We start from the raw sequence: 27691 nt of genomic DNA on the forward strand, positions 1-27691 counted from the left end.
AGGGCTACAGCTGGAGGCACAAGGAAGCCTGCTGCAGAGGTTGGGCCCGATGCGAGTGATGAGAGATCGCCTTTAATGATCCCACACTTTTCATTATCCGTTTTCCCATTTCCTGCTCTCGTTCTTTATTTCTTCCCTGAAATGACGCTCGTGGCCACAAGAGGTCGCTGTCTCCAACTGGTACTCTGCACTGATTGACATCCTCCAATGTATTACTATGGCAACAGAAAGAACGACCAATAAAAATGAGGGGCGGGGAGATAGAGCATCACGCCCCGCCCAATTCAATTCATCTTTTTTACTAAAGCACACCCACCGAGAGCTGTCCCCCACGTGTGCCGCGAGGAGCTGAGTGAAGCCTGCGCTGGTGGCAGACTAGCAATAGGAGGGGTGACTGCTGACAGGCATGTGGGCGGGGCCAGCGCCGTGATTGACGCGCCCCCTCCCCCAGACTGTGCTGTGGCTGCAGTGCGGGATTCGCCAGTGTGAGGTCGGGAGTTACCCGAGTATACCCGCGGGGGGGCCCACGAGACTGTAAACACCCGCGGGGGGCCAGAGAGGCACGAGTGGACCCCAGGGAAGCTGTAGTTTCCAGCGTACGCCCGCGGAGAGGAGGAACAAAGAGATCCGCGGCTACAACCGGGCGGGGACTGAGGAGCCACTGCACACGCCTGGATCTGCGCGCCGGAGGAGAGTGGGCTCGCGGTCCCCAGTGACTCGGACTGCTGCTGTGAGCGGGTCAGCAGACATGCCGCTGCTGTGCTCCGTGCTGCTGCTGCTGCTGCTGGTGGCGGGCGTCACAGGACTGGAAGGTGAGAAGCGGGGAGGGTGCGTGTCCACTACGTGCTGTGCCTGCCTAATGCGGGCCACGGCTCCCTCACTGTGACCTCACCTGTGGCTCTCTGGTGACCAGGGCGCTGGTGTGTGTGTACTACAAATCCCAGCATGGTAGTGAGTCCTGCCTGGGATTTGGCTGCCACAGGTTGTCCCTCCCCAGCCTGCAGGTCTGACTGAGTCTGTGCTGAGTGATGGGGCGCAGCGGTCCAGAAGTTCCTCACCTCTCCTGCTGCCCCAGGATGGAGGATGGCCGCAGCTGCTGCTGTCTCCACATCTCCGAGGCCGATATCTCTTTGTTCATGTGGAACCAGATCTTTCTTCCATATGTGAAGCCTTCCCAGATGCCAGCGCCTTGGCCGGAGGAGCCCATCATGCTCTAAACCTGCCAACTGGCCATATTGTCTGTCATGAAGACTAGGGTGGGCACACCCCAGGGGATGGAGAACTTTATGGTGGTTTGTGGTCATCCAGTGGTCTCCTGGGGTATGCAGTGTTATCCCATTAGGGTGGGCACACCCCAGGGGAAGGAGAACTTTATGGTGGTTTCTGATCATCCAGTGGTCTCCTGGGGTATGCAGTGTTATCCCATTAGGGTGGGCACACCCCAGGGGATGGAGAACTTTATGGTGGTTTGTGGTCATCCAGTGGTCTCCTGGGGTATGCAGTGTTATCCCATTAAGGTGGGCACACCCCAGGAGATGGAGAAATTCATGGTGGTTTCTGATCATCCAGTGGTCTTCTGGGGTATGCAGTGTTATCCCATTAGGGTGGGCACACCCCAGGAGATGGAGAACTTCATGGTGGTTTCTGATCATCCAGTGGTCTCCTGGGGTATGCAGTGTTATCCCATTAGGGTGGGCACACCCCAGGGGAAGGAGAACTTTATGGTGGTTTGTGGTCTCCTGGGGTATGCAGTGTTATCCCATTAGGGTGGGCACACCCCAGGGGATGGAGAACTTTATGGTGGTTTGTGGTCATCCAGTGGTCTCCTGGGGTATGCAGTGTTATCCCATTAGGGTGGGCACACCCCAGGGGATGGAGAACGTTTTGGTTTCTGATCCTCCATTGGTCTCCCGGGGTATGCAGTGCTATCCCATTAGGTTGGGCAGATCCCTAGTATTCTGCTCCTTCTCCTACAGTTGGGGTCACGCATGGCCTGGAAGGTGTTGAAGGCCTCTGGCTGACATGATTGATCAGTGTTTTCTTTGAAGGACTCCTCCATTGCTGGTTGAAGTTTGGTTTTCTTCTGGCTATTCTGTCTTTTGTGTTGCTTTTTTGGCAGCAGCCCCTGGCTCGTCAATCTTTCTCGCCTTATCCTTTTGGATACCTGATAAGAACAGGGTGTGGTTGAAGTTAAGAAAACAGTTGGTGACCATTTCCACTTTAGACACCTCTGATGGACCTTGTGATACTAGACAATTGGCCATTTGGAGGACTGGTTTGCGTAAGTTGATTACTTTGGTTGTAAATGAGGGAATAATGGGGTGTCGTTTCCTCCTTATTAACTCTTTTGTATGGGTTACTGCACAATGGGACCCTTGTGTGTTCTGGATTACGCTCTCATTCTTGCTGCTCTTTCTAATTAGTCTCCCACCATCCCTGGGTTTCCCCCAGGTGAAGAGCCCCCTCTTGTGACCTCACATTCCTGTCTTAGGCTGGTTAGGAGACGTTGTCCTGTCATTCTCGTCACTCCTTGTGAAGCTATGAATAGATGAGAAAATGCTCTGCCGGGACATGACAAAGCAAGTCAACGATGAAATGACGACTGCATGTTGGATTTCACTAAATAAACCTGCGCTGCATTGTACAAATATTGTCACGCTTTGATTGATGCCGGATTTATTTTTAGTTTTGTGGACTTTCAGGTTTATACCCACATCTGCTCTCACGCTGTGTAACGTAAGGAACAGTCTGTATCCGCAACTCAGGTCCGACCAAATATCCCAAAATGTATAACATAATGCCCACTCGCGTGAACCCCTTCGTCTGCGTGTACCACGAAGGCAGCAGCTATTATTTTACCTGGTGTAGCAAGCACTAGTGTAGTGAATCAGGTCGGCCCACCAATATGGCCGCCGTGTTATGGCAACAGGTAGCGAACAATACAATTCGTGAATGTTCTATAAATGCAGAAGTAAAACAAAGGAAGAGCAGATTCAATTGTGTCCACATAATTCAGAAATCCTCCCCGTGGTGTAACCGTGTCGATTAATCTTACATACCGCACCTTTGTCTGCTGCCGGCTCCATGTGACTAATCATTCACACGGATTTGGTAACCCAAGGACCATTTTTCTGCGATATTCACAGTTATTGGTAATTTTTTTTTTTGTAATGAAAGTGAAACGCGTTAAAAAAAAAAACACCTTTTGCTGCATCTCAAAATTTTAGCAGTTCTCACCCGTAACACGAGTTTCCCCTCCAGGTAAAGGGTACAAAAAGGACGGATCATAACTATTTAAGGCCATGTGCACACGATGCAGATTTGCAGCGTTTCCGCAGCGGATTTTACCGCGCAGAAACGTTGCATATCCGCATTGTGATGTACAGTACCTTTAAAATGAATGAAAAAAAAAACCGCTGTGCAGACGCTGCAGATTTTTCCGCGCGGTTTTCCTGCGGTACAAAATCCGCAGCATGTTGCTTCTTTTGTGCGGTTTTCTATCTCCCCTGTTACCAAATCCGCAGGGGGAAAACCGCAATGGAAAACCGCACAAAAACCGCATGAAAACCGCGTGAAAAATGGAAGAAATCCGCAGGAAAAATGCAGGTCATTTGACCTGCGGTTTTCTTCCATTCTGCACGGAAAAATCCGCAGGGCTCAAAACTCCGTCTGCACTCAGCCTAATTATCTACCATGGCCTTAAAGTGCAGATGTGTAGGAAACTTCTCTCTATTTATCTTACACAAAAAAGAAACAGTATTGGCTTTGCTGACTTTCACAACAGACACCAAAAGGCTGCGTTCCCATTATGAGCTTTTGGTGAGTCCTTGATGTTCCAGGATTTCTGCACTTATTATATCTGTGTGAGCTTCTTTAGCATGCAGATTTATCACGTTTTTGACGCGTTTGAGTCTCATTTTTGTTTATACTTTAAATAAAGTTGCTTTGTTTTTGATATTTCGGTTTTTTCTTTTTTGCTTTAACAACTTTTTTTTTTTTTTTTTTGCTATGGATTTTTTGCATCTATTGTAAGTCTATGGGGAAAATCCGCACAGAAAACTCAGTCTACCCACAAGAGATATTGACTTGCTTCGGATTTGAAACCCGCAGCGCTAAAGAGACGCATGGTGGGCAGGAGATTTGTATAAATCACATCCACTTTGCTAGAGCCGTAAGACGCTGCATGTTTGATGCAGCAAAAACCCACAGTGTCAAAAGACGCACCGAAAGCTGATCTTGGGAGCGTAGCCGAAAGAACCCTTGTGGATCCTATCATGGTGACTGTGAATACTTGGCTCATTTGCTCAACAGGTTTCCCAGAATCTGTGACCAGAGGCTTCAAAACAGCTAAATGACATTTTTAGGACCGTGTCTTCTACTTTTGTTCAGATACATGTGATATAAGGGTAAAGGTGGCTGTGTTTAAGCGCATGTTATGGCCACAATTCACGGGCTCCACACGACTAGCGTGAATTTAGGTTACCGTAGCTTAGAAGTTTGGCTCTCTAGACTGTGGCTCGCTAGTTCTGGGTCTTACATCCATAGAGCAATCACTTAAAAGTGACCAAGTTACAGCTATTTGATGGCAGAAGTTCCTTGCAGTACAATCCACAAGGAAAAGCCTCCACACACAATTATATGGACTCTCCATGGGAGTGTGAGGTGCCAGATTACACCCTACAACTCTTTACATTGGTATGGAGCTGTAATGTGACCATGTCCATAAAAGATCATTAACTGTTATGGGAAGGAGTTGTAAGGGTATGTGCACATAACGTTTCTGGCAGAAGCCCGCCTGAGAAAGTGTTAAAAACAAAAAATGCTAAAAAGAACGAATATACGCACAGTAATGTCAAAATGCCTCGTAGTGAATGTGTTCCATCTTTTATAACCTCCTGTAACCTCAGAAGTGACTGATCCATTCTTCTGGTGGCTTCTGGCTGAAGGCCACTACTATGGCCTTGAAGTATATGGAGTTGAAGAGAAAAAAAAAACTTTGCAAGAGGCGTGCTAGAAGATATCCAAGAAGACACTTGAGGGTACACAGTCGTTTTTTTCCCAAAGTGTTTTCTGCTTCTGAGACTATGACGATACGTTGGCTTCTAAAAGATGTCGTATGCACATTCCTTTAGTTGCATCAGAGCAGGTTTCCAATTCAAATTTTTTTTTTTTTTTTGTTTTGTTTATGGTGGACCATGGGTGAAACAAGAACCACTTAGTTAATCTCCATTAATGTATTTCTGCCCTTAGCAAGATACCCAAAAAGTGGCGTCCATGGCATGTGCCAGATATATTGTTTCCGACACTTTATTAACCCTCCGCTTTTTCAATTTAAAATTAAAAAATACACAAAAAGGTGGATTGTGAAGCCTCGCCTTATCTTGGTGTTGACTTGGGCACAGATTTTGCACTACATCTTGTGGCCAATGTCCCAAGGATAATCGCAATTGGGGTACGTTCACACAGCCATATACAGTGGGGCAAAAAAGTATTTAGTCAGTCAGCAATAGTGCAAGTTCCACCACTTAAAAAGATGAGAGGCGTCTGTAATTTACATCATAGGTAGACCTCAACTATGGGAGACAAACTGAGAAAAAAAAATCCAGAAAATCACATTGTCTGTTTTTTTTCATTTTATTTGCATATTATGGTGGAAAATAAGTATTTGGTCAGAAACAAAATTTCATCTCAATACTTTGTGATATATCCTTTGTTGGCAATGACAGAGGTCAAACGTTTTCTGTAAGTCTTCACAAGGTTGCCACACACTGTTGTTGGTATGTTGGCCCATTCCTCCATGCAGATCACCTCTAGAGCAGTGATGTTTTTGGCTTTTCGCTTGGCAACACGGACTTTCAACTCCCTCCAAAGGTTTTCTATAGGGTTGAGATCTGGAGACTGGCTAGGCCACTCCAGGACCTTGAAATGCTTCTTACGAAGCCACTCCTTCGTTGCCCTGGTGGTGTGCTTTGGATCATTGTCATGTTGAAAGACCCAGCCACATTTCATCTTCAATGCCCTTGCTGATGGAAGGAGGTTTGCACTCAAAATCTCGCGATACATGGCCCCATTCATTCTTTCATGTACCCGGATCAGTCGTCCTGGCCCCTTTGCAGAGAAACAGCCCCAAAGCATGATGTTTCCACCACCATGCTTTACAGTAGGTATGGTGTTTGATGGATGCAACTCAGTATTCTTTTTCCTCCAAACACGACAAGTTGTGTTTCTACCAAACAGTTCCAGTTTGGTTTCATCAGACCATAGGACATTCTCCCAAAACTCCTCTGGATCATCCAAATGCTCTCTAGCAAACTTCAGACGGGCCCGGACATGTACAGGCTTAAGCAGTGGGACACGTCTGGCACTGCAGGATCTGAGTCCATGGTGGCGTAGTGTGTTACTTATGGTAGGCCTTGTTACATTGGTCCCAGCTCTCTGCAGTTCATTCACTAGGTCCCCCCACGTGGTTCTGGGATTTTTGCTCACCGTTCTTGTGATCATTCTGACCCCACGGGGTGGGATTTTGCGTGGAGCACCAGATCGAGGGAGATTATCAGTGGTCTTGTATGTCTTCCATTTTCTAATTATTGCTCCCACAGTTGATTTCTTCACTCCAAGCTGGTTGGCTATTGCAGATTCAGTCTTCCCAGCCTGGTGCAGGGCTACAATTTTGTTTCTGGTGTCCTTTGATAGCTCTTTGGTCTTCACCATAGTGGAGTTTGGAGTCAGACTGTTTGAGGGTGTGCACAGGTGTCTTTTTATACTGATAACAAGTTTAAACAGGTGCCATTACTACAGGTAATGAGTGGAGGAAAGAGGAGACTCTTAAAGAAGAAGTTACAGGTCTGTGAGAGCCAGAAATCTTGATTGCTTCTTTCTGACCAAATACTTATTTTCCACCATAATATGCAAATAAAATGAAAAAAAAACAGACAATGTGATTTTCTGGATTTTTTTTTTCTCAGTTTGTCTCCCATAGTTGAGGTCTACCTATGATGTAAATTACAGACGCCTCTCATCTTTTTAAGTGGTGGAACTTGCACTATTGCTGACTGACTAAATACTTTTTTTCCCCACTGTATCTGGTCCGAGCGCTGTCCATGAAAGACACTGACATCCCACAGGCAGCCCACGGACCAACGTCATTGAGTTGGGCTGTTCAGATGAATTGTTCCATACGGACTGGATATCCACGTGAAAAAAAATCGCAGGCGACAAAAATGTCTCCCATGTTTCGGGTGAGATTCACTTTTGTGTATGCGGCCATATGAATTTGGCCTTAATGATGGTAAATTTGCTTGTACTGAAATCCTGTCAAATCCAAGTCTGTGATCACAATGCAATCCTGTTTGCAGTCATCAATTACAATTTACCAGCGTGACATTGCTAACGAAATGTCAAGAAGCCAAAGTCTCAAGAAGCCAAAGTCTCAGTATAGTCCTAGACTAACATGCACAGTATGGTGCCATAGGTTATGTGCGACAATTCAATATATTTGTTGAAATTGTCATCATTCCACCAGTGCCCAAGAGGTGGTGCAAGGAGATATCTAATATGTCTAGCAAATTTCACCAAAATAGTCACCACTTTGAAAAATTTGTTGCAGTTTTTGCTATGATGTGGAGTCCTAAATTCTGGCATCTTAGCTGTTAGTGTTCACACTGATTTTCTTTCAGAAATTTAGAGAAGAAACTCACCGACTCTCCAATCAAAAGTTGTGGTTTTTGATCTAATGGATTTAAGAGAGTGCTCCCGAAACGCCCAAATGCAGTTTCAGTTTGTGAAGTCAAATGCCATTAGGTATTAGGATATGTTCAGAAAGTTGGGTCTTTTTCTTTTGTTTTTTTTTTTTTTTTTTTGTTTGCATCTTTTTCACCTGATATGTTACATTTTAAAGCATAATTCCATGTGGAATCCATCTAAAAGAAGTAATATACATTTTTTCCCTGCTATTCTTTTAGATGGATTCCACATGGAATATGCTTTAAAATGTAACATCGGGTCAAAAAGATACAAAAAAAATCTCTTGACATCTGCTTTAAAACCAATTAAAAAAAAAAATGCTTCAGAAAAAACCTCCCACCCCCCCAAAAAAGATAAGTGCACAGTGTGTCTTTTTTAAGGTCAAGTGTGTACACATTCAGTATTTGGTGAATTTTTACCTCAGTATTTGTAAGCGAAAACCAGGAGAGGAACAATCAGAGGAAAAGAGTAATAGAAACACGTCACCACTTCTGGATTTATCACCCACTCCTGGTTTTGGCTTACTGAGGTAAAATACTGACCAAACACTGAATGTGTGTGGGGGGGGGGGAAATAAGGAAAATCCCCGACTCTTTGAGACAAAGACCGCCAGCATTTTCCTGAAGCGTCTTTCTCTGGCAAAACTCAACGGGTACACCGGCATCTGTATAACTGTGTGCACCTACCCAGATTCAGGGAGGGTTTCCTGGAGTGGCTTCTGATAAGAAACAAAGCTTTTAAAACTCTTAAAAAAAAAAAAAAAAAAAAAAAAAAAAACCCTCCATCTGAACATAGCCTTAAAGTGTTGTGTGAACCCAATATAGCCTTGTATTGTAGAAATAAATTGGCCCACATGGGTGATAAGTGCTAACCCTACAAGTCAGTGTGTCCACATCTTCTGGACCTCTGCCCCCTGATCTAGATGAAGCTCTCCAGGATTTGTTATATCTGCCCTTCTGGCTCTGTGGACAAGTGAGAAGGGTAGAGAAACACGTGGGTCGTAAGTTTTTACACCCCTAGATTCCTGAGTTCACATCTCCACGGCCAGTTTATTATTATTAGTGAAGTGTGAGACTTTTGGTTCCTTCTCCCACAGATGGTGGGGACGCGGAGCGTCGCTCTTGTTGGGCCGTTGCCTCATCCCGCTAATGTCTCTGCGCTACATGTGCCTTGGGATGTTTTCACATTCCTGCGGTGTTGGTTTGCAGTTTCTGTTGGAGGAGGGTGTAAGGGCTTTGCCCATTCTTTGATGGTTGGGGAGATGCTGCGCCTTTTTTTTTCCCCCTGTGTTTTATGTGAAGTATTTGGTCCTTTATTGCAATGTTCTCCTTTTAGCCGTTTTTAATAAAGTAATTCCATTGCTATGTACGTTCCTGAGGTTTTCGGGTTGTTTGATGTATGGGTATTGTTTTATTGCATGAGCCGACATACATATTCATGTATTCAGACCTCCTCGGCTTCCTCGCTTTTAACCATTTCCACTCAGGTTGTTTATTGGAAAACATGTTTGTGGCGTTCTGCGATGTTCTCCACATTATATCCCGGTGTATCATAAAGGGTATTTTATTTCCCACTGATCCGAAGTGCTCTCCTATCCACATCGCAGACATTATGAAAGATTGGGGCGAGCTTCTGGTATTCATCGTCCGACAAATATAGCCAATCAATCCTGGATATCATTTTGGAATCAGCTGGCCAGAAATGCATGGTGATGTCTTGGACTTAAAAACCTGGATTCCTGAATTTCCCCCCCCCCCCCTTCATTAACCCTTCCATTTCCTGTGTACACAGGATCAATGTCAATGATACCTCTTGAAACCAGAAACCCATTGTGCGTGTCTAGACTTACAGATGGTCCTGTGTGTTTGCTTTCGGGGCAGCTTGCACAGGCTGACTTTCCTATGTTTTTACTGCATGGGGACCATGAAGTTTTGTGTGCCGCTCACACCCTCTTTCTCTCTTCTGGTTTGGACAGTTTGAGGTTTACCTCATTGGAATTTGTGAATAATCTGTTTTCTCATATATAGAGTTAAACCACTTTAGTTCTAGGAGGAATGCTGGGTCAAATAAGTGTTTTGTTTACTTACTGGTTTGTTTTTCGTGTTTTTTTTTTTTTTTTCTTTGCAATTTTTATGTGACTTGTTTTTTACTTTAATGTGACATGATTATTCACCACTACTCTTCAAACTTAGTCATATGTATGTGCGTAGAGTAGACCCATAAATGTATGGTTCTGTTGTCCAGGATTCCTTCAGCATTTGTCTTTACTTATCTTGCCATTTCCTAGCATGGGGCGAGTGTAATTTACATATAAAATACTCCCAACACTGGCCAGGTGTTACATGTTATCATTAGTTGTGCCTGTATATTCGCCAGTGTGGTCACCCATTGTCTACAGGCTTTATCTCCCTAGCTGAGCACTAATATTTTTTATAGGGTGTTTGTATTGTATGTATGTCCAAGTCACTTTGTGTTTTATTTTTTTTTTAATCAAAAACAGTGTTTACGAAGTACCCTACTTTAATTATTTAATGCACTTGCATTTACTTATTTATTTTCATTGGGGTATATGCACATTCTTTTCTTTTGGTTTTGTTTGTTTCCATGGCCAGTGTGAACATGCTCTTACATCATGCATGTTGTTCAAGTTATACTTCGGCTCAGTTTTCTGTTTTTCTTCAACATAATGTAGCTTTATCTGTGCGGGAAGGCTCAGGGTTGGTTCACTGTCACTGCAGTATCAAACATTGCGTCAAGGTTTTTTGTTTTCATGAGTGAAATCACTTTAAGGCCGGGGTCACACTTGCGAGAAACTGGAACGAGTCTCGCGTCTCAATACTCCCAGCTGCATAGAAATACATGCAGCCACACACTCCACTCCAGTCCCGAGTGCCGGCGGCAGTGCCAGGTTTTGAGACGCGAGACTCGTGCCAGTTTCTCGCAAGTGTAACCCCGGCCTTGGACCTTATTCTGACATCCATTTTTTTATTTATTTTTTTTATTTTGCACTCCAGAAAAATTAGTGTTTTCTTGGTACTTGTGTCCATTTGAATGCTGTCGTGTTTTTCGACCCATGCCATCACTTTAATGGGAATGTTTGACCCTGTGCTTCTTCCCATGTCAGTGATTTTTCTTGTATCCAAAAACGGTCCAAGATTCATCGGTGTTTTTAATCATTGTGTTATCGGTGGTTGGTTAGTGTCCATTTTTACCATCCTTTTGTTGTTTTGTTTTTTTTTGTTTTGTTTTTGAAGATACTCAAGCTTCTCTTTTCAGTCTTTGAAAAATAGACAGAACATGGAGTTCTTCCCCATTTTCTCACTGACCTTATAGATTTCCATTGGCAATTTTGATCTGACACTCTGATCAATACTGGCAAATCTGTGCTTTGGTACAGACCACTCGATCCGAGGAAAAAAAGCGGTCGTATGAACTACCTCATAGAATATCATAGGTACAAGGGTTCTCTGTGAAAGACACTGATAGCGCTTACATGGACCCCAGTGCAATGTGCATCACTAACATGTTACTTTCAATCAAAACTGTGCTATCATCTCCAAATAGCACTTTGTAGAGTTATATAGCACCTTCTTTCAGTCATTGAGGTGGTGCCTCATCGCTTTCGGTCACGGGCTCATCATATTTTCAACCCCACATACTCTGATGATCCGGGGTGCGCTGACGTCCTGGGAATCTGCTGTAAAATCCTGCACTTGCGCAGTGTTGAGCGTGGTCACAGCCAGTGACTTGTGCCTGTGCATATGCACGCAGTCAATCAAACTGGGTACATAGACTAGGCTTCAGTGAGCATGCACGGGAAGGCGCTCGTCAGTGCGCATACGCAGGATTTTAGAGCAGATTCCCGTGACATTGGGGGACCCCGACAAATCAGTCAGTGCGTGGGCTTCTACGATATGACGAGCTTGTGTCTGAAAGAAAATGAGACACTACCACTACGACTATCAGAGAAGGTAATGACCTACTAACAGCTAAATCAAATGGTCATTACTCCATGCTAATTCTCTTGGATTTCTGCAGCATTTGACACTGTGGATCATCAGCTCCTCCTCACTATGCTCCGTTCCATTGGCCTCAAGGACACCGTTCTCCTGGTTCTCCTCCTATCTCTGACCGCTCCTTTACTGTATCTTTTGATGGTTCCTCCTCCTCTCATCTTCCCCTTACTGTTGGGGTTCCTCAAGGATCAGTCCTAACCCCCCCTCCTCTTCTTTGTGCTCTGCCCCTATTGGTCAAACAATCAGTAGATTTGGTTTCCAGTACCATCTCTGTGCTGATGATACCCAATTATATGCTTCCTCTCCTGACATCACGCCAGCCTTTCTAGAAAACACCGGCGATTGTCTAAACGCTTTGTCTAACATCATGTCCTCACTATATCTGAAACTGAACCTGTCAAAGACTGAACTCATTGTGTTTCCTCCCTCTACTAATGAACCTATGCCCGACATTGCAATTTCTGTGTGTGGTTCCACTATTGCTCCCCAGCAACATGCCCGCTGTCTTGGGGTCATACTTGACTCCGAACTTTCATTCGCCCCCCACATCCGATCACTGGCTCGCTCTTGTTATCTGCACCTCCAAAAACCTTTCTAGAATTCGACCTTTTCTTACTTTAGACTCCGCAAAAACTCTTACTGTTTCTCATATTCATTCTCGACTATTGTAACTCTCCTAATCGGTCTCCCTCTTACCAAACTCTCCCACCTCCAATATGTCTTGAATGCTGCAGCCAGGATTATATTCCTCACCAATCGTTACACCGACACCTCTACCTTGTGACAGTCATTGCACTGGTTACCCATCCACTCCAGAATCCAGTGCAAACTTATTACCCTCACCCACAAAGCTCTCCATGGCTCAGCACCACCCTACATCCTCCTCCCTTGTGTCAGTCTACCACCCTACCCGCACCCTCTGTTCTGCTGATGACTTGAGGTTAGCATCCTCAATAATCAGAACCTCCCACTCCCATCTCCAAGACTATAAATGTGCTGCGCCAGTTCTTTGGAATGCACTTCCCAGGTTAATACGATTAGTCCCCAATCCCTACAATTTTAAGCGTGCCCTGAAAATGCATTTATTGAGACTGGCCTATTGCCTCAACACATTAACCTAATCTATCCCTGTGTGGCACAGCCAAAAGTTTTACCATAACCAGGTTCCCCGTATCATGTTCCCACATGCTTTATGCATCCATTAGCCCTCTGTGTCTGTACTGTTACACACTTAACATTATGGCTGGTCCATACAATAAGGGCAACTGTTACCATCCACCTTTCGTGTCTCCCCTTTATCCTCATAGATTGTAAGCTTGCGAGCAGGGCCCTCATTCCTCTTGGTATCTGTTATGATCTATGTGATTATTGTTATGCTGTAATGTCTATTGTCTGTACAAGTCCCCTCTGAAATGTAAAGTGCTGCGGAATATGTCGGCGCTATTGAAATAAAATTTATTATAAGGTACTATATAGCTTGGAACAAAGAGAAAGAAAGCAGTATATCTAGATTTGGGAACTCCACTATGTATAAAATGATTACATTTTATTTAATTATTTCATTGAAGACACATATACAACACAGCAAGACATTTAAAAAATGCAAATAGATGCAATCATGTCAAAATCATAGAATAATATGATGACTCTCCCACAACAAAAAACCCCATGAAACAACAATAGATGTAAATAAATAGCAAACAGACCACCTCAAACATATAGAGAATTACATACATGAGACAATATAGTCTTGAATAAATAAATGAGGGGCCCTGCTTGTAACAATAGAAAACGCTATTCACAGCACCATGAGCAAACAAATTGAAATGTATAGGCCTCTGTGCCACAGACCTCCAAATAAGGTATACAGAAGGGAGGCACAGGACGTAGGAGCCTCGGGATCACAAACTTCCAAAATGGATGTGCAGGCACCTAAGATGTAAAATACCTGACCATGAGGATAGGAGGCTGGTAAGTGCATGAAGAGAAAAATGTTCCGCATTGCAGATGGGTAAGGTGCCGCATGAGTGCTGGGGATAGCCTGTGGGGGGAGCAAAACCCCACGCGTATCGACCACGCTCTGTGGCTTCTTCAAGGGAGGATAAAGCGCCCTATTTTTCAAGGTACTAGTTAGCATTACAAAGTGATTTTTCTTTGGAAATGACTACAGCGCAATTTTGATTGAAAATATGTTACCGTAGTTGCACATTGCATCGCTAGCAACACTGGGGACAGTTTAGTCGGTAAAAAGTACGTGACCGGTTCCCTTTAAGCTATGACTTTCAAACTTTATTACTATATATTATATTTTTCTCCACATACGCATTTTTCCCATAGAAAAGTCTGCCTTATTTAAAGAAAAAAAAAAAACGCACCTAGAGGCAGACTTTTTTACACGGGGGAAAATTTTGAGCAACAGGAGAAACAGAATGTGGATTTTTTTTTCATACCGTTTTTGTAAGTTGTTTAATATTTTCCAATTGACTTTTAGGCCAGGTTCATATTGCGTTAAGGCAGCCCGTTCAATGCGTCGCGTTGATGGGTTGCATTAATGCTATAGCATAAGGGGATATGCGTTATGCTATACCGCTAGTGCAGATGCTTCATCTGCGCCAGCGGTGACGGAGCCTCAGACGCTGCAGACCACTTCCGAGGCTCCGTCACTGAATGACGGCACATCGCTAGCGCATGCCGATTCTGGGGGTTAATGGGAGCGTTAACGGACTGTGTTACACCGTGGTGTAACGCAGACCGGTAATGGACTGCCATAACGCAGTGTGACCCCAGCCTTATAGCTATTATCTGACTACAACACTTTTGAAACAAAAAAGCAGGAAAAAAAAATCCACACCTGAAAAAGATGCGTATAGTATGTATTTTTTTTTGTTCACATGCTCTTCTGATAGTGTTGTTTCATTAAACCTTGCATACGAGTGACCTTCCAACTAGCCCCATCTGCCATTGGCAGCGTTTCTGAGTGTATAACTTGTCATTGTGGTATCATATTATCACGAGATGAGCGGACACAATGTAACCCACAAGCGAACAATGCAAGTGACCAGTGTGCAGGATGATACAGTGAAAGGGCTAAAAAGCCTTCTAGAATCGGATTAGAGAGCACGGACAATGCCAGGAAAATCCCGATTCTGACTAGGGCACAAGTAAAGGGCTTCTCTGGCACATTTATTGTGTTGCGCACACTATGACATCTCCTATACGTAGATCCATATGTCCGTACGTCTTCCTTGTCTTTGGACGTGCTCCATGTAAACAAGCAAGGGAGCGCCTGTAGTGTCTGGAGGATCGCATCGCTTTATGGAGCATATTGTGAAGTGTCAGCACTTAGCGGTCTCGCTGCTATAAACCTTATTTGTTATTCCCAGAGAGACCCTTCGGTATAAATATGATCGCCACTTTAATATGTCTGAATCGTTTCCTTTTGCTACATCTTTATAATGCTTTTTGAATTGAGTGATTTTAAAAAATAAATAGAAATCAGAAACCTTTACACTGTGTGGCATACACTGGCAAAATATTTGACGGTGTATTAATTTTTTTTTTCGTTCCCTACTAGTTGTGAGTGATCGTGCTGGGATAAGGTTGTACGTCTTGCGGCTGTTAGACAGGCGCAGCACATGCCGGGATTGCCTGTTAGGCGCAGCACATGCCGGGATTGCCTGTTAGGCGCAGCACATGCCGGGATTGCCTGTTAGGCGCAGCACGTGCCGGGATTGCCTGTTAGGCGCAGCACGTGCCGGGATTGCCTGTTAGGCGCAGCACGTGCCGGGGATTGCCTGTTAGGCGCAGCACGTGCCGGGGATTGCCTGTTAGGCGCAGCACGTGCCGGGGATTGCCTGTTAGGCGCAGCACGTGCCGGGGATTGCCTGTTAGGCGCAGCACGTGCCGGGGATTGCCTGTTAGGCGCAGCACGTGCCGGGGATTGCCTGTTAGGCGCAGCACGTGCCGGGGATTGCCTGTTAGGCGCAGCACGTGCCGGGGATTGCCTGTTAGGCGCAGCACGTGCCGGGGATTGCCTGTTAGGCGCAGCACGTGCCGGGGATTGCCTGTTAGGCGCAGCACGTGCCGGGGATTGCCTGTTAGGCGCAGCACGTGCCGGGGATTGCCTGTTAGGCGCAGCACGTGCCGGGGATTGCCTGTTAGGCGCAGCACGTGCCGGGGATTGCCTGTTAGGCGCAGCACGTGCCGGGGATTGCCTGTTAGGCGCAGCACGTGCCGGGGATTGCCTGTTAGGCGCAGCACGTGCCGGGGATTGCCTGTTAGGCGCAGCACGTGCCGGGGATTGCCTGTTAGGCGCAGCACGTGCCGGGGATTGCCTGTTAGGCGCAGCACGTGCCGGGGATTGCCTGTTAGGCGCAGCACGTGCCGGGGATTGCCTGTTAGGCGCAGCACGTGCCGGGGATTGCCTGTTAGGCGCAGCACGTGCCGGGGATTGCCTGTTAGGCGCAGCACGTGCCGGGGATTGCCTGTTAGGCGCAGCACGTGCCGGGGATTGCCTGTTAGGCGCAGCACGTGCCGGGGATTGCCTGCTAGGTAATCCCTGCATGTGTTGCCGCTGTCGAACTGCCGTGAGACATGCAGCTGCGGGGATTCGAGCACTCCCAAGTCACTCGGTCAGCACCCGAGCATGCTCAGATAACACCTTATGCTAGCACGCTCGCTGATCACTAATGCCTACCCATTTCATACAGTCGCATGAAGACAGTGTGACAATTGTATATAGATGCAGTGACTTTTTTTTTTTTTTTTTTTTTCTCCAGTTTTGCCAGTCATAGACTAGTAGATGACATCGATCTTCTGTCTGTCATTCTATGTCCTGGCCCTTTGCCCAGAATAATGTATCAACAATATGATACAACAAGTATCAAAGTTCGTCTTGGCACAATTCCCAGATAGTTACCATGGCAACTCTGCAGAGGATTTATAATGACCAATGTAATATAACTGCAAAAAAACTTTGGGAAAAAAAATTGCTATGGGTTGAATACATACGTAAAGTTGTACTGTTGAACTCTTTCCTATCTAAAATGTAAGACTAAACTAATACTGCTTGGAAACGCAAAGTTTTAATTTAATTGCTATTTTTTTTTTTGGGGGGGGGGGGGATGTAAGTGGAGTCGTAGATTTTAAGTTTTGTTTTTTCCAGCGATTAGTTGAAGACTTCAGCTAGTGGCCGTTGATTTGCTATTTTTACATCCTAGGATTTGCACGTAAAGAAATCACTGACATAATAAAATGTGTTGGTCAAGGCCGAAACATTAATCTGTCCCCAAATCTTAATATTAAATATCATTAAGCTTCACCCCCTGGAGCCATTTTAGCATGGCAAAGGGCAGCCAAAAAAGTCCTCCATTTTCTAATCTAGGCCTGGAAAATCTTGTCCATGTGTGCTTACACCTCCCCCTCGACAGGGGCCCTTTTCTAAGCCGAGCTGTCCTGTAGGGAGGGGGGCATCCCCTGGGACTGTCTGATGGAGGGGGTTGTGTTAGGATTAGCTTTCCCTGTTTTACACAGCAATCTGCACCAAATCCAGGCCTTTCTTTTTACTTTTTTTTTTTTTCTTTTTAATGAGAAAAATGTGTCCGACTTGAAACGTTGCCAGGGTTAGAAATTACACTGAAACCTTATGTTGTAAAAAGAAATATTTCTCAGGGCAGAGCGTTGTGCGTATGTGTGTATGTTGTATATAGCTCTATCTATACGGTGCCCACCATGTGGTTCATGTCTTCCAGATATCCATCCAGACTTTTTTTTTTGGGGGGGGGGATTTCGCTGCATACCTGTGTACCAAAATTACTGGGAATATGACAAGCAGTTCTGCAAATTTTGGAGTCATTATTCCAAATGACTTAAAGATTAGTAAGTAACCTCCTGACAATAGTAAATGAGCCAGAAAAAGACCTTGGCATTCAAAGAATACGATTTAAAGAGACTACTCCTTAGATTTTTTTTTTTTTTCATTAAGATTTTGTTTTGCATGAGTCGCTTTTATCCTTATGGTTTATTGCTTAAATTCATATTCCGCGTTCTTAAGGAGCTCTTGAGTCTGGAGATAATGTCGTTGTGACACCTGGTAAGACTTGCGAGCAACTTGGATTGTGTCAAACTTGTAAAAGTTGGAAAGTATGTAAAATCCTAGTCGACTAAACCCACCGGATAAACCTAGTAGCTAAAGAACATGCGGGAGAACACAAATCTATCCCGGCGTATACATCCAACGAGCGGAGGAAACCAGAAGAGTCTTGTCACGCACCAAAGGCATCGACAAACAGTCGAATAATACCGGATCTTGGCCACCACCTCGAATATGTTGTTGGCACGCCTAGTTTGAAGCCTTCATAAGAGTGAAAGTGTGCATTGTGACATCAGGGGCATAAAGGCAGAGGCGCACTTCCGTCTGTATTGTAAAATCTCAGTGCTAAGGGGAGTGCACGGCCTCTGAACCCATGCAAGTCATAAAAATCCCTTCCCACCACATTGTACCTAGGAAAACTAGGTTTACTGCCTGGGAAAGAGTGAGGGAAGCTGTAGAATTAGCAGCAAGATCTGCCACAATTCCAGAAATAAGATATGAGACTGTTCTACGTTCCCCCTTCCCCCACCACCTTCTGTTCCCTACCAAAACCTTTGTAAATCCTCTCATTGTAGTTTGGCAACACATGTGTAATGTAATGCTATTAAAGAATCCTTGTACAGAACTGTCCTAATACATTGGTGCTTTCCGGTCCTTGCCTGAAGAGACTAGTTGCGGCTCTCCCATGCTCCTGTGGTGCACAACTTTATTAGAAACGTTTAGATGTTGGCTTTCTGCTGTCTACCAGATTATTATACTGTATGAGCTCAGTGTTATTACTATATTACAGTCCTCCAGTCTTAATGATCTGGGTGTTGCCCTAATAACCGCTCGCCCATGTGAGAGTGGTTATCTACTGTAACATGTGTTGATCATCACTACTTTTGTTGATGACCCCAAAGTTAGCGAAGCGTTACAGATACGAAACGTTTCTACATGGGCGTTCCCTCTTCTGCATGGAGTAGAGAATATAATACGAGATTCCTAAGGGAAAGTATGGAACTGTATTGATGTGTAAATGGAGGAGACACTTATTGAAAGTGAAGGGGTAAGTTTCTAGCAGACGGGAGTCGTATGAATAATTCAGTATCGAGGTGGCTCTGTAACATCCTACGTTCTGCTGTGCCTCCTCACCCAGGTGAAGCTGGAAATGTACCGATATAGCAACTTCTGTGTTTTATGACCAACTTCACTGGTGTCACAGCAGGTTATTGCGAAGTCTATCTATTTCTATCCCCAAGTACAGATAATCTTTTATTGATACCAACTTTTGGCCTCCTCCTCTTGGTTCCTTAGGGTTTGTCTGTAGGTATGCTTACTGGCTCAGTTCCATAGATTGTGGTTCAAGGAGTATACACAGATGAGCACGGCAGCGTATGGATGGAGAAGTTGCCTTCAGCATGATATCTTCCATGATTTGACTACCACTTTTCAGTTTGGCTAGGTTGAAATGATCGTCTTTTTGGTACCTATAAACGAATTGGTTCGCTAAGACGAGCATTTTCTACAAGCAATGAGATTTGATATGAAAAACCAAAAAGCAGACCTTGTGCTTAAAAACAAATGCATGCCACATTGACACCAGCCATATGGCATAGCATTTAACAGATTGATTGCAAAGATTATAATTGGATTCTGCGTTAAATCTTTAAAAAATTTTGCCGATTGGGAAAAAAAAATTGTTATTCAGACATAAAGAAGGGACATACCGTATAATCAACTCCTTTAAGCGCTTGTCTGAGCCCAGCCATGTTCTAATAGTCTGTGATAGAATTCAAGGTTTATTTTTTTTTTTCCTTTCTTGTTTTTGGGAGACCAGTAGAAATCTCTTTAATGAATCCAAAAATGTATACTTTTTTTTTTTTTTTTTTTTTTTTATATTAGACTTTTTGTCTACATCCAACTTCCACAGTGTTCGTATGCCTAAACAACCCTAGCCATGTACTGTATGCTGTAGAGTCTGCCTCAATTAGCGATGCTGAAAGTGAGATGAGGACTTTATCTCTACCAGCTTTGGCAGCTGCTCATTTGGAAGGGGGGGGTCCTTGTAGTGTGATACAATCCCTCACAATATGTCCATTGCTGGCAGATAGGTATGGGTTCTCAGTGGCTAATGTTTACATCTAGGGCTACCTATGCTGTCCTTTCTTCAAACTTGTGGCTGATTTGATTTTAAGTAACTGAATAGTGAAATCTACTTTCTTGGTTGATACGTTTGGGTCCATCTAGGAAAAATCTCAAAATAATCTAAATATACTATATGTGCTAAATTTTCACTTTGTCCAAAATATGAAGTGATGAGCGCCTAAATAAAAGGTTAAAGGGGATATCCGAGACTTTACAAAAAAAGTGCCTAAGCATTTATGGGTATTTGGTCGCTAACAGAAGCAACTACCTGCCTGTTGTACCAGGCTACGGTCATTGACCGCTCCTGCCGGAAATTCAGCTGCTCCATGTCAGCAGAGCAGCCGTTTCTCTTCCTGTTGACAGGACTATTGGCGTAATGCTGATTGACAGCCGGCTTCCCCCATTTAAGCAGCGGAGAGCCGGCTGTCAATCAGCAGGACACCAATTGTCCTGTCATGTCAACAGTAAAGTCTGAGAATGGAGAATGGCACAACAGGCAGGTAGGTAACAACTACCTGCCTGTTGGTGCTTAGGGAAATATTTTTCATTTTTTAAGTCCCAGATATCCCTTTTAATTCTCCCTTTTTAATATTTCAGCTGTATGCCGATACAGATAATAAGATACACTGGCCATCCATTGTCTGGAAGTAGTCTTATAACTGTTGTGATAAATTGCCAAGTTTGTGCTAAGCAGAATTGGTCATTTTGGGAAGAATAATGGAAATTTTTCTTTTGCCAGGTTCCATATGTCAGGGCTATAAAATAAGGTATTTTTCAATGTGCTACTGAAGAAAATACAAAATGGTGGAGCAGTTTGACAGATGCCCCATTTTTTCTTTAAGCTGCTCTGTAAAGCGTGCTTTTCGGGCTGGCCTGTATTTTTGAAAGGGAGTGTGACTAGTCAGCCTTGACAATTAGCTTGATCCACTCTTGATCCTGCTAGAAGATTGTCGGCTTTCTTGAGACGCTAATGCACGGATGATCTGCTGGAAAAATCCTTGATCAATCAAATGTGCAGTTTACTGCTTTTTCACCAGCGAACGATGCTAATGTTGTGCACTGTTTTCTAGGTCCCTCCGCAGATAAATAGACTGTCATTTGCATATGTTTATAGTGATAAATGTTCCAATTATATTTAAATACAAACAATTGGATTCTTGACAACCCTGCAATTTTCCGTACGTATGTATTACATACAGATGTCTGGCGCGACTGTTCCGCACAGCATGCAGTAAATTACTGGGAAGTCCATATTTCATGAAGCATCTAAAAGCCGACGCTGAGAAAAAGGGTCAGTGACTTGCCAGAGTTTCTAGTCGAGAGGCCGGTAAATATTTTTAGATGCTGTGGCGATCCACTTACACCTCCAGGCCCTGTACTACAAACCCATCGGAAAGTGCTTGAAATTATCTCATTTGGCGTCTCCTGCCGTACTTAGGAGTCTCCATATTTTACAGCTGATGTCATTGCTGCCAGTGGGTAGGAGATACAGATGCATACAATGAATGTCCATGTAGAGGCAATACACTTCAGCGAGAAGAACTAGCAAAAGTGATTCAGGCACTGCCAACAGGAAATGTTTCCGCATGTACATCACATATGATAAACAAAATAAAATTAAATCGCCTATTTCCTGCAATTGCGCAACTTAAACAGTCTATATGATTTTTAGATTGCACAGTATGTCTCCTAGATGATGAGCTTGTGAGCAGGGCCCTCACACCTCTTGGTATCGGAGTTATTCTGTAATGTCTTTGTCTGTATAAATCCCCTAGAAAATACAAAGTGCTGCTGAATATGTTGGCGCTATAGAAAAAAATTACTGGACATGACGACAATCTAAATGCTTCATCAAGGGGTTTTTTTTTTTTTTTGTTCCACGAACAAGGTACACTATAATCAGTAGATCTTGGCATAAAAATAAGTTCCGCAATTGCATGTGTAACTTATTTCTGTGAGCCAAAATATTTCTTTCTGTGAGGTAAAATATTTCCCTGCCTGTGACATGTTTTACCTCACAGAATTGGCTGCAGTCCCTTGTCATCCTGTCTGTATAATTTTTGTATCCTCCCCTGCCCAGGAGCTGTGGTATGATCAGACCTTGTTCCTGTACGGTCAGACACAGCCATTACACAGCAGGGGCACATTTATAAGATTATCTCAGTGCAGGAACTTTTTTTTTTTTTTTTAAACACATCCAATTATGGAAGTTATTATTCCAAGCGTTATTGATTCAAATGTACTTTGTTCATGGGACATCCCTTTTAATTCGCTATGGCGCTGCCAGAGATGGCAGAGGGCTGTCCTCTATCCCATAGAGAATGAATGGAGTGGTTGGGCTTCCACTAATCTGAATGTTTTCACCTCTCCTTTGGTTAGACAAAAACTTTAATGATTGGGATTCCCATCTCAAAGATCCTATATGTAGAAGGTATAATAATGATATTAGCAAATCCCTCCAATTAGAAATGTAGTATAGTTTTTCGGATTGGCTATGTGCAGGACCTTAGGTATCCATGGTTACGTCCACTGATGAAGTGAATTGGCTAGTTGCTAGTGGTCGTAACCATGGGTACCTAAGGTCCTGCAGTGCCTGCACATGAGGAAATGGACATAGCGAATCAGAAAAACTGTACTACGTTTCTAATTGGAGGCATTTGCTAATATTACACCTACTACATATTGGGGTAAGATGTTGAGCTTGGAATACCTCTTTAATTCTTGCTACAGACAAGGCTTGCCAACTATCTGTAAATTTATGGCTAATGTTGGACTTGGGGTGAGTACCTGTCATGTATGTCAGACATTAAGGGCCCTAATCTATTGAAAAGAGCTGCCCAGGTGCCCCGTGGTAACCTTATCTTCTGGTTTGCTTAATGGAATTTGCTGCTAATACATAACATGACTGTACGGTGCCAGTTTTCTCTCCGACTTATATTTTACAATGCTTGTTTTTAGGGGAAAAAAATGGAAAATGAATGACAAAGGGCATCTGTGCCAATTGCTGTGCTGCGATTTATCAAATGTGCAAATATTATTTTTATGATAATTTCCCCTTTTAAAGTCGGTTTCCTTTTTGGATGGGGTTAAAGGTTAACTTTCCTTGCTTCATTTTCACAAGCGAGTAAGTCGCCGGGGAGGAAAAGCAACTTTCCGTTTTCATCAGACCTATCGGGGTTATTGGATGGGTCATTCTGCATTTAATCAGGGCTGGGTGAATAACCCTTTCCATGATGGTTGTTTCAAGCTTTGTTTTTGAAAGAGCGCTTTAGTTTTGACGAGCCAAAGCTAATAGAAATGTTAATTAAAGTCAAGGGGCGCAATGTTCATATCAGCTTTGCGGCAAAGTGACGGTGACATTGGAGCTGTGTGGACTTGGCAGCTGTTTAAGCATTCTCTGAAATGACACTCTGGGGACTAAAATGGTGATATGACATACCATTGATGTGCTGGTTTTGGGAGGAGGGCACCATTATTATCATCCGTGTGAGACTCTGTTCATCTGTGTTTGTTCGGTTCCATAAAACTTTCAAGACCAATTATCTTCTAGCAGATTCCATTGTTCTCCAAGAGATTTGATAGCCTCACTATTTACCCGTGACAATGGATGTTCTTATAACAAAGTTACTGCAACATGTGAATTCGCTCCAAGATCCTAAAAAAAATGATAATATAAATATATATTTTCCAATTAGATGTAATCATTTTTATATAGGAAGTTTGTACAACTTTGATTCTATTTTTTTTCTTTCCCTGCTTTTTGTTGGAGACGTGTTGTAACTTTCTGTAACTGGAAGTAGAACTACATCTGTGCTGATTGGATCAAATTAGGGCTCCCCAGCAATTCTTTGGACACAGTTCATTATATGCAACATTACATCTGCATTTGTTCCGCTGACTTGTATATAAAGATCGGAAAATCGGCGCTCGGCAGCTGCTCCAATTTGTGGCACCCAGATGCTTTTATGCTATTTTTTTTTTTTTTTTCCTTTATATTTTCTTTTACATAGAATTTATTTTCGCTGTCCTGACGTAAACTTCTAGGTGATAACCTGGGCTTGTTGTGTACTTCTGTAAACTCTTCTCACATTGGAAAGCAAAGCTGTCCTGTTATGAAGTCTCTAAGGTTTATGAACGTATCTGACATCAATGTGAATATTCTCCCTAAAACCTTTCTGGAACACAGTATATCTGTTTTCAAGAACACATCCTGACTTGACCCGTAGAAAAAGCATTTTGACTTTTTGCCTCTTTTTTTTTTTTTTCTTGCTACTTAAAGAAGTTTCTAAAACTTGGCGATGAATAGGGAGTGTTCTAAAATAAATAACCATTACATGCCTATTAGATCTCCTGCTGTTGCAGTGATGAGGTCCCACCTATCATTCGTATGACCACTGTTAATAATCGCCGGCCTCAACAGTCGCATGATGTACATAAAGGGTCTCTCGTAGCGATGATGAGCAAACATGCTCGGATGAGTGTTATCTGAGCAGGCTCATGTGCTCACTGAGTGTCTACGCCGTGCTAAAAAAATATGTTCAAGTCCCCGTGGCTGTTAGACATCAGCAACACCCACATGGATCGCCCATTTGTTAGGCAATCCAGTCATTGCATGTGTCGCTGCTGTGTAACTGCCGCAAGACATGCAACATTGGGATTCAAAAATATTTTTAAAGCGCGCCGAAGATACTTGGTTAACTCACTTGGTGACCATGCTCTGATGATCCTTATCCGAGCACGTTCGCTCATCACTCATTTCTGCTGAAGTCAGGGATTGCCTGCAGCGGTCAAGTAAATAACGTATGGCACATGATTCCCGTCTGGAACCAATGGAATTTCATTGTTAGAGCGAAAGGGATTTTGGCAGTAAGTACCGTAATGGTTCCTTATTTTCTTTTTGTTTCTTTTTGCTAGGAATAGCCCTTTTACACCTATTTGTATTTACTATTTTTGCGCCATCTTGTAAAATAGTGCATAATCCGTTGTAATATGGATTTTCATACAGATCTGCAGCAAAGTTTACTAAAGAGCGGGGTGAAAACTACTACAAAATCCAGTACAAATATCCGTCATGGTAAAGTTATCCGGCATCAGCTTGTTTTTTTCCTTCAAAAAGGGCTGCGTGGCACTTCAATGGTTAGGGGTGCACGGAATAGGATACTACTCCAAAATTTTGTAAAAAGAATAGATTCGGCACAACCAAATCAGATGCAAGAAAAATAGAAGTAATTTTTTTTTTTTATATAGGTACATCCACCGTGTGAAAACATTGACGTTTTGGCCAAAACTAGGCCTTCATCAGAAATTATCTTTAGCTTCTGAGGACGACACAAAAAGGTCCGGTGCACCTGAGCAAAGGAATCTTTTGTAATGCTAGATAGACCGATGTAGACATGCACCACTGTGCAGGGGATAAGGCCCTATCCCCTGTACAGTGGTCTCCAGCGCTCTATCCAGCATTCCAAAGACTCCTTTGCTCAGGTGTAGCGGACCTTTTTGTGTTGTCCTCAGAAGCTAACTTCTAATGAAGGCCTATTTTTAGCCGAAACGTCAACGTTTCCATATGGTGGATGTACCCAGAAATAATTTTATTGATCTATTTTTCTTGTATCTGAATTGGGTGTGCTGAATCTATTTTTTACATTATTTCTTTCTGCAGCATTGATATAGAGGGGGGGAGCCAACATGGTTATGAGTGTTTCTAGAGAGATGGCTGTTGTCTCGACAAGCATTTGGCAGACAGCTGTCTTGTGTATGGCCAGCAGTTATGCGACCTGAATTGTTGAGACATTCATGATTCAAGTTGGCCAGCTTTTCTATGTGTATAGATGGATAGGATATTGGATATCTATCTTTTTGTAGAACTACAGGAATTTGGCAATCGCTCATTATGGAGAAGTGCTGGATCATTCATCAGTAGCCCAATAGGGCATAAATACGGCACGGTTTACAACCTACTTGCACTACTTCTAGTCTGTAACACCACAAAGGGTGTGTGCACACGCAGCGGTTTTGGCCTTGCGGATCCACGGCAGTTTCTGCTGCGGTGTACAGTACCATAATATCCTATAGATATCAAAAACCGCAGTGCAGACGGTGTGGGTTTTTCTGCGCGGATTTGCTGCGGTTTCTAAACCGCAGAAAGAATTGACGTCATTCTGCGGATTCCGCTGCGGTTTACCATCTCCTCCATTGTAGATAAACTGCAGGCTAATCCGCAGGTAAAACCGCAGGTCTTTTGACCTGCTGATTTACCTGCGGATTTTACAAAATTCGCACCGCCAAATCCGCACTGCAATCCGCAGAGCATTCCGAAGCGTGTGCACGTACCCAAAGTCTGCTTTTGGGTAACAGAAATGCTTGCAGAAATGGAAATTATGCCAGAGCATTTTTTTTTGTTACTTGAGTGTCGATTTCCCCTGATTACCATGCCTTTAAAATGCATGGAAACCAGCTGAAAACCACACAAGTGTAAATGAGCCACTAATCCAGCAGTAGAAACGTGACTCTTTATGCAGCATTTGTTACTTACTTTGATGCAGCCTTTACCAACCTCATGTTAACAGAAAACATGACTATTACATTCACAAACTAATTCCTCCTTATAAGATAACGCCGGCGTTCGCTGCCTTTCCCCGTCTCGTTCCCTTTTCCTTTGTCTGAGCTGTAAGTTGTAGATGAGTATAATTCAGGGGTTAAGCGCGCTGTTATTGCTCATCGCTTCTTCACTAGACCCGTAATTCCAGCGCTGGCACTTCATATTGCAGGCAACTTTCCAGAGAAAATATTACGAAACTCCAAGATCCATACTGTCTATAAATACGGAGAACGGAGATGGAGTGACTGAACGTCTCGTTTGTGTATTTATTTTGTTCCGTTGTTGAAGCGATGTATTTATGTGCGAAATGTAGGTAAATGTAATATAAAAGTTATTGTACAATAAATATACACTCATCGCACTGTCCCCTTTCCCAGCGATGAGTCACCCACATAAAGCCGCCATAATTTTTCCCGTCGCCTCGTGTAATTTTATAGGAATGGGTGGTTATAAACATAGAACCAGTCTGAAGACAGCTTTTCAATAACAGTTGGAGGGAAAAGTGGCGTAAAATATGCTTTTAATATTTGCCTCCTAATGTCAACATTGCAATGTCTTTAGGCCAGACCCACAGTGGGTGATGAAAATAACATTTGCCTCTGGTGTCCGGATCTTCCCATCACTGTAGATGGGGGGGCCCAGGATCCAGGCGTCAGTGCGTGACACGCAGAGACCATTCATATCAATAGGCACTGTACAATATACTATAATTTCCCAATCTAGGAACCAGGGCACCTGCGTTATCCTTTAGTAACTTTTATGATTTTTTTTTTTTTCTGTACCAATAAAGATACAGAAGGAGGACGTCTGGTCAGGGCTGTGGACTCTATGTAAGCCAAACCTCCGATTATTCAATTTCCATGACTCCAACGCCACCAAAATGGGCTCTGACTCTGACTCCACGACTCCGACTCCACTGCCCTGCGTCTGGTGCCTGGATCTCCCTGTATTGCTACACCAAGTGTGCAAGGACAGAGTGGGGCACGGGACTCGTCTATTAAAAGGATAGTTTCCCGAATGGTGGTGCTTGAGGGAAATTAGACACTTGGGCTCCGATTTCATCATTTGCAGTTTCCTTTTTCTTTTTTTTGCCTTGTGGAATTAATTGCCATTTTT

At 43.6% G+C, this 27691-nt stretch overlaps 1 protein-coding gene across 1 annotated transcript in view; it reads left to right on the forward strand.

Moving 5' to 3' along the window:
* The first annotated feature begins 319 nt into the window (after positions 1-319).
* Positions 320-27691, forward strand: part of EPHB3 (EPH receptor B3) — a 56169-nt gene continuing 28797 nt past the window's right edge. Inside the window, exon 1 of the mRNA XM_073589214.1 lies at positions 320-812. Coding sequence (XP_073445315.1) covers positions 749-812 — 64 coding nt within the window. The 5' untranslated portion in view covers positions 320-748. The remainder of the gene's footprint in view (positions 813-27691) is intronic.

Source organism: Dendrobates tinctorius, unplaced genomic scaffold (genome assembly GCF_039654945.1).
Source record: "Dendrobates tinctorius isolate UK_male_01 unplaced genomic scaffold, ASM3965494v1 ptg000107l, whole genome shotgun sequence".
NCBI classification, from domain to species: domain Eukaryota; kingdom Metazoa; phylum Chordata; class Amphibia; order Anura; family Dendrobatidae; genus Dendrobates; species Dendrobates tinctorius.